The 8,212-nt window shown below is 42.8% G+C and overlaps 1 protein-coding gene across 1 annotated transcript in view; it reads right to left on the bottom strand.

Moving 5' to 3' along the window:
* Nucleotides 1–830: 830 nt before the first annotated feature.
* CLU (clusterin) overlaps nt 831–8,212 on the bottom strand; it is a 170,120-nt gene continuing 162,738 nt past the window's right edge. Inside the window, exons 8-9 of the mRNA XM_086928054.1 lie at nt 7,125–7,306; nt 831–1,050 (exon numbers count right to left, since the gene is read on the bottom strand). Coding sequence (XP_086784180.1) covers nt 1,041–1,050; nt 7,125–7,306 — 192 coding nt within the window. The 3' untranslated portion in view covers nt 831–1,040. The remainder of the gene's footprint in view (nt 1,051–7,124; nt 7,307–8,212) is intronic.

Raw genomic sequence — 8,212 nt, 5'->3', positions numbered from 1 at the left:
TGTGGGAGACAGTAGGTTTCTTGGTTATTTGGACCTAGCAGCCATCTTGTGGAGGTCTTTCCTGTCTTACATTAGCACATTCCACTGTTAGTTATACCTGCAGCAAACAGTCAAGAATAGTTATGTTTGTTTATTTCCATGGGAATTGTTCTTGCCGTTATCAAATCAATCTTCCTAGCTTGGTCACAAAACGGTAACTTATTCCAAGTAACTTATTCCAAGACACTTCCAATAGCTCACTGTACCCTATTCGTTTACTATAACTTACTGTTGTTGTTCATGTATCCCCTTTGATCTGCCAATTCCGAATGGCGTAAGCATAGAGTGGGCAGAATCAAGATTCATGCAGTGGGAGAGTTCTTAATGCAATATGTCATTTAATGCAACTGTGTTCTTATTTGCTAATAAGATGTACATTTGCTCACAATATAATGAATATGTTGTTTTTGTTCTATTTTATGAGAAGATTTCCTATATACAGCCTTGATTTTTGGGGTGAGCCAGACGTCTTTTGAAGTCTCCTAAGGATGCTGTCCATTTTCCTTTTGATTCTGCTGCCCATTTGAAGCTTAGAATATTTTTGTTTTTCCACTACTCTGTAATGCTCTATTTGCTAAGAACCTTCATGGCAATTCTTCTGTACTGCATCGTTTGAATTTTTTTTGGTGTGTTGTGATGTGCCATACTTGGGTTTAACACAGTCTCCGATTCATCACTCCAAAGGTATTCTCTTGCAATAAATCTTTGGGCTGCAAAAATTGTGGGTGACTCCGCGCCTACATCCAGCATCAAACAACAGTATACCAATCACACACTGACAAACTAGTGTATGTATTTGACATTCTTTATTGTTTACTTTGCTTTTGGTCCCTAACAATAATAAGCAATTTGTAAATGTGATTGTTACTGCAGATGCTAAGGTTTCAGTAGCTGTAGGGTCTGCTCTTAATCCAGGAAACTGTGTGAAAGACTTTGAAGCGCTGGCGTTTTCATATTACACTATAGGGTGCGGGTCTTCGCGATTCTGTATGACTGAAGCTCTATGCTTCACTGGAAGAGGAAAAACAAGGAACCACAAAATATGGTTAAAATACGTTGGGATTATCCTCAAATTCAACACATATTTGTCACACAAAGAAGAATTCCATTAAAATTCTATATCCCAAAGCAAACCTCGAGTACCAATAACAATAATAAGATAATATTTATTAGGTGATTTATTAGGTTAATCTGCTGCAAAGATAAGGAAAAGCACATTGGTCCATAGTAACAATACTTTTGATGCAAAGAGCCAAATGGTTAATATAATTCATTCAAAGGAGTTTATGAAAAAGGATTTCAAGACAAATAGCGGTGCAGTGAAAATGAGTGCAAAGCAAACAACTATATTTTGAGGTGCTACACTCAAGTGATAAATCATGATCAACAAGTATATAAACAAACATGAGAACAGCACACTTATACAAGGTCCGTGTTTTTAAATTCAATGCCATTCTGATCCAAATAAAAATGGCGGGATCATCATCAGGACTCCAGGAGATTCAATGAGCCAGAGAGAGAGATTTTGAAGGTTAATACAGTTGCTAAAGGAGTGGCTCCCTAGTGACAAGCCTCAAGAGCAGGGTGTACAGGAATAGCTGAGCTGGAAATACAATGGATACCCATGGGAGGCACCAATTAGCCTGCAGTGGGAAGCACTTTCAGCTCTAGACCTTAAGAGCTCACTGTCCCAACAGGACTCCATTCTGCCAGTCAGTGCTACTTGTGCTTCCCCATGTTTGGGCTGATTCAAGACCCATGAAGGAATCCGGCACTCATCCTTGAAGTCCAGACTTGGCCCCATTCTCTAAACAAGCAGGCTCGGACTGGCCATTGCGGGCACCGGGCAATCCCCCGGTGGGCCGCAAGGGTGAGGGCCGGTTTTGGGCCCCTGGGGCCGTTTTTGTTAAAGGGACGATCGGCCCTTTAACAAAATCGGCCGAAAACTGGCCATGGCAAAGAGCTCGGTCGCCCCAGGGGGGCGGTCGAGCACTTTGCCAGGGCCGGTTTCGGTTCCCAGTCCGGCCCTGTAAACAAGCCTCCCACTTTGGGCTGATTCACATTTGTTTGTGAATTAAATAAAATATTTCAGAATTTGTGTTTTTTGTCTGATGAATTCTGTTTTCCCTGTTTTTGTGTATTTTTGGCTGGGTCCCTTGATTCCAGTAATGACTCAGTGGGGGTCCCTGGATTTCAATAATAATTCAGTGTGAGTGCCTGGATTCCAGTACTGATTAAGTAGGGGTCCACAGAAGTCAAAAGGTTATGAACCACTGCTGTAAACTGTATTTAAAAGCTGTGCTTAAGACATGGATGGACTGAATTTCAGTTCATGGATTTGACCACTGTTATAAGCTGGCTATTGGATGAAGGGGATGCAGTGCATGCAGAATGAAGTATCATTTATTTCAATACTATACATATAAGGTCAGAGGAACAACATGTTGCACAGGATTCTTGCTGAGGGTCAGAGTAACCCCATTATTTTTGAGGGCAGGATTCTTACTCAACATTAATCAACTACTTATTTACATGCAACTCCCATTCCACACATGCACCTACATTCCAGCTCACATGCACACATTCCACATTCCATTTTCTTTCTTTTCATTTCAATAACACATCACATGTATAGACCAAAACCACACACACCCAGTCAAACAAAGCACCCCCACTAATAATGCTGATATTCAGCAACAACATAACTGCAACTGTCATAAAACAAATTTTACAAAAAACATTGGTACTCTACTCACCTGTGCAATCTGTGTAACTAGCTGTTCCAACCAGTGAACTTTGGGAACTAGAGGCACAAACACTAAAACAAGTCCAACAGTGGACCATTAACTGTTGACTCAGACATATTTCCCCAGATTAGGGACCCAGATAAACCTCCCAAAGAAGTCACCTCCTAATTTGGGGTTGTTGGAACTTGTAGAGTTTTACTCCATGGAAATCCCAGGAGTTACCTAAAACCTTTGTGAGATTCTGCGAGCAGCAGAATTCTGGTTCGTTGCTCAAATTTTTATCACAAACTATACCACGTGGCACACCAGAGGTTCCTGCTGCTTTCTGCTGCTCGAGAAGATTTTCTACTCGAGGGCTGGCTTTTGCAATGAAAGTGGCAACTTTTTCAATGCGAGCGGGAGCAACCTGCCGCAACCGCCTGCATTGGGTAATCTCACTGGGGGCTATTTAGAGCTAATTTTTCTCACTCGTGCTCAGCAACTTTTTTTTCGCGAGCAAGAAGAAGCGAACTCTGCCATCGGAGTGGAATTTACAGCCTACCCTAACTCATGATGTTATCTCCCGTTACATAAAAAAAACACATTTCTGTCAATCCGTTTCCCCTCAACATCCCCCAATCTTCTTCCATTATAAGCATCACAAAACAAAGACACTATGCGTAAATTCCACACCTCAACATCTTCCATGCTGACCATGTAAAGCATCAATTCTACCACCTTTCGTGGGCTAAACCGGTTTGGTAACCCCATCTCAACAAATCTTAGGGGCATATTACCAAGGCGGCGCAATAAAATTATCGCCTTATCAGCAAAGACACGCTATTGCGTGTTTTGCTGATTTAGCGCCTTTTACAACAACGCCCAGCTTTGCGAGTTCTGTGCCAAAATATCTTGAGAAATGTCGCTAACCGACATTTCTCCAACTATCAAGCAGCACGCAAACAAGCAAGCGTTAAGAAAAGTAGCGCTAAGCACAGTTAACGCTACTTTCCTAACGCCTGCTTGTAACCTGACTTAGCCATGTAGTCCTGTTGGAGGTGGATTACATGGCTAAGATCACCATGCCCTATTAGCAAGGTTTTGCTGGTTGCAGTGTGATTATCGCTGGATTTCCAGCAATAATCACACTGATTTCCAGCTAACGCATGGATTCCTATCGCTTGGGAGGTAAGCGTTGCTGATAAAATGCTATCTCCGCGATGGAATCCAGCATTAGCCTGCGATAATTATCCTCGCGCTAAAAGCGCTGAGCGATAATTATCCGCAGGACCTTGCTAATATGCCCCTCAGTTTCTTAATTCTGACTTCATCATTCTTTCATCCCCAGAACAATTCCAAAGGTATTTTGGCCATTCATAGCATTGGAAGAAGTGTTAAAGGACAACAAAGCAGTTTGTAAAGACTTCCTCTAACAAATTCCAATTTTGTGTGCCAGCTGAGTGAATTTTTTCACAATTATCTTAAAATGTTGCACATGCCTATTGGCCTCCGGGTCATGCAATGCCGCCTGAAAATGCAAGACCCCACAACTCTTGAGAAACGTCTCCTTTTTTTCTGATGTAAATTGTATTCCATTATCAGAAATGATTTCTTCTGGTAAACTAACTCAACAAAAGAAGAGATGAGGCTTAAAAGCAGGAGCTGCTGAATTTTGACCCTGGGGACTTAGGCTTTTCATCTGGGCATTGACTCTTAACATCTTGTGATTATGGGGAAATCATGTAATTTATTTGTGTCTAAAAAAGGTGAAGTGTGAAATAAAGTGTGTGAACTGTACTTCTGTAAGCCTGTTTGTTACACATGATATTTAAAATCCAGTGGTGGTGATGCTGACAATCATCTGTGCCTCTGGCGATTTTGAGTATTAATCAATGAGAACAACTGCATGTGACAGCATATGGTAAAGAACATGAAAATGATTAATCACATTATTTGGCAAGTTACTCCACTGCTTGTCCTGCCACTCCACAGCTGCTGCTAGAACACTGCACGCCCCAGCCGATTTATCAATATTATGACGCACTCTAGAATTCTCAATGATCAATCATGCCATGATATCCAGGCCACCAAAATGTATCACCAGCTTTCCTCTCTGTGCTGGAAATTCCACCATGACCTTCACAGCACAACTAGTTACATATTCTCGTTGGAATAATCTTCTCTACCCCTCATGGTAATGCCATCAATTCTTCCATAACTTTCCATTAACTAGTGCAGTCATCCTCACATACTTCTTCTTTGGCCAACCGTTCAGCAAATATTTACCTTCCCCACTTCATTCTAGCCAATGGAAATCTGGATAACCTGTCCTCCTGAGCATTCACCCTCCCCAAAACATGCTCAACTTCACAATGATAAGCTTGTAACTTGAATGCAAATATAGCAGGTCTTGGGGTGACATTCGTAACCCTTCCCCTGGTTTCTTTCAGCGGATATAGCCTAAACAATATCTAAGGCACTACCCATTCTTCTTCTCTCTTTCTCTGCCCCATTAGCACACCCAAACCATAACTACTCATAGTAACAGCCTTGATACCTTCATGCCTAGTTACAAATGGATTCAAACATGGTGCCTCCCACAATTTCGATGGCAATGGTACATAATCTGTCCGCCAAATTCTGAATTAGGCCCACATCAGCTTTTCTTTAACAAGCTTATTCAGTGAATTGTACTGTGCTGTAGATTTAATTTAACCCCTCCGCTGCTTTGAACGTTCTGCCCCAGTTCGGAACGTTCTATTAAGCGGGCGGGGCCGGAACGTTCAGCGGACGTGCGCAGCACTACCGAGGTAGTGCACGCGACGTCCGCTGAACGTTCGCCGCACGGAAGGGGTTAAGGACCTGACCCTTAAAGTGACCTTTATTGTCTGTTGGTTTAAAGGAAATTTCTGCCACACTGCATTTTTCTTTGAGTGGCCTCAAAGTATGCTGTTCTAAAGCACACCAACCATAACATTTGTCACCCATGTGTACATGTAAGTGGACCCGTTCAGCACAGATTTTGTTTCCACAAAAGAGGAGTTTGTGAAATGCAAAACAGTGTCCCCAATGTGGTAGCTTTCTCCCTGTGTCTGGAGGTCATTCTTTGATTTCTCTGTCCAAGGTTAGCCAAGTGTCTCATGGCAGACCAGGGCAGGGAAAACCATTAACAGCGCACTCCCTTAAATACACCAAGCGTTCCATGATTTCACAGCAGTTCTACAGACAGGTGAACCGCAAAAATGTTTGGCAGATGCAGTTCCTATTTATGGTATTGCGTCCATCCCTCCAAGCTTTACATAAGGCCGTATGCAAGCTATGAGTGAATACATTACACAGAAATATACAGCCAATCAAGCAATGGCTGTCATGCTACACACTGTCAAGGTGCGGGCACCAAAAAAAATAAAAAATCATGCAAATGGCAAAAATTAAACAAAGAGTAAGAAATATACATATCTAACCATTTCCCACCAATTCTCCTATTATTAGAGTGCATGAAGTATCAGAGAACCTTGGTGAACTACAGACTGATCTATTCGTATATTACCTACATCCACATGCATGTATGCGTGCCAACTGTGAGGACTCAGTGAAAGTGCAGGGTGGGGAATCACACCTCCATACCAAGTCAGATAGCGAAGCTGCTCTTTCTTTGGCTCTATCCCTAAATAATGAACCTTACAACTAGCCAGCAATGCCTATTAAGACGCTATAGCTGAAAAGATTGGCATGCAGCAACATCCTTACATCAAGGGAAGGAACTGCACTGCACCCAGCCAAAGCTGTAAACCACAGACATTGATTTAAATAAATAGAAAGTCTCATTCTCCTCAGAAACAGAAGAAGTACTATGTGATCTACTCACAGCACTCAGCCGTGAGCCTAAACACACTTACATGGCTTACACCTCTCTACAGTGAAATAACACCTGGTGAGCTATTATTCTATTTGTGAAACTCTAATAGTATATTAGGACTATGTGAAAACCAGGTAATTAACCCGTTCGACGCTACTGACGGAACCGTTCCGTCACGCCCCTCGGGTGGGCTGTGCTCATGACGGAACGGTTCCGTCACGGCCCGGCCACCGCGCCTACGGGGCGCTGATTTCGCACCTGCACGGCAGGTTTCATTAAGCGGGCGGGGCCGTGACGGAACCGTTCCGTCACAAGCACAGCTCACCCGCGAGCCGTGACGGAACGGTTCTGTCACCAGCGCAGGTGAGCCGCGCGCACGCCCGCGACCATTAGCGCTGCGGCGGAATAGCCGCCGCAGCGAAGGAGTTAAACAAGTTTAGAGGGAAGCCAAGAAGAAACCCAGGCTCCTTTAGTCTGCCACAAACATGAGTGAAACTTACATGCTACCTTGCTCCATCATCTTGAATTGCTTCAGAGCCTCATGAGCCACACGTTCATACTGGTCAGGATCTTCCAATGAGATTTTTCCAGGTACTGTGACGGTGAAGGGATCGGAGTCAAACAGCTTGGCTGTCACAGTGGTACTGGGAGTACCATTCTCATCCCCAGACTTCAAACGTATCTGTGGAGGGGAACAACCACAGTTACTAGAATGTCCTGATGCACTGACTGGGACATCCAGAGCAGCATAACAAAGGGATGTTGTCACTAAAATTGAGGAAAAAAAGTGAACTAAAAGTCCATGACAAGCTCTGCTCAATGTTTACTTCATTGTAGATGGTCATGATGCACACACCTGGGCTGGAGGGCAACAAACCACTGTATGTACTGATTGGAAGGAACAAAACTGGTGTACATTGCTATAGGGTGCAGGTAAGAATGTTCAGAGATAAAGGAGTACATATACTAATAGGTCAATACAACTTTTAGGTCAAGGTTTAGGGATAATGTGAAGAGGGCAGATAAAATGAAGGCAGATTGGTGATGTTAAGAGAGGAGAGTAAGGCAGTGGAATAAAAAAACTGTGTATAGGTTGGTATTCTTTTTCTTCTATAAATGTGAAGTGGAGGAAAGTCTTAGCAGCAGCACACTCTAGTCCTGGGTATTTGCCCACTGTACAAAAATGTAATTATATGAAGTCATCTTGGAAGTAAAAGAAGGTTTGTTTCCTTGTACATTCCTTTTCGATCCTATGCCGCACAAGCTAAGTAATGCACATTGGTTGAAGACAGGCATCCATGACATTCTTACTTGTATCCATTCTGTTTTTGTAAGTTTAAAAGCGGTAGTTAGATTTAACACAATCTGGTAGGTGGAACCAATGAAGTTAGGTTAAGGTGATGTGATTTACTTGAATTTCCTCTGGTTAGTGAGGGAACAGGCAGCTATGTGCAGAACAGCTTTCCTGAAGTCCAAAGAGCTATCTTAATGGTGTCTACTTTGATGTGGAAAAGAATGAGTGTTTCCACTATCAGGTGGACGTTGGTGGGGGGAGGAAAGAGTTGATTCTGTGGAAGACATTCAGTTG

Source organism: Lissotriton vulgaris, chromosome 6 (genome assembly GCF_964263255.1).
Source record: "Lissotriton vulgaris chromosome 6, aLisVul1.2, whole genome shotgun sequence".
Lineage (NCBI taxonomy): Eukaryota > Metazoa > Chordata > Amphibia > Caudata > Salamandridae > Lissotriton > Lissotriton vulgaris.
This window is presented reverse-complemented; position numbering and strand designations above follow the sequence as displayed.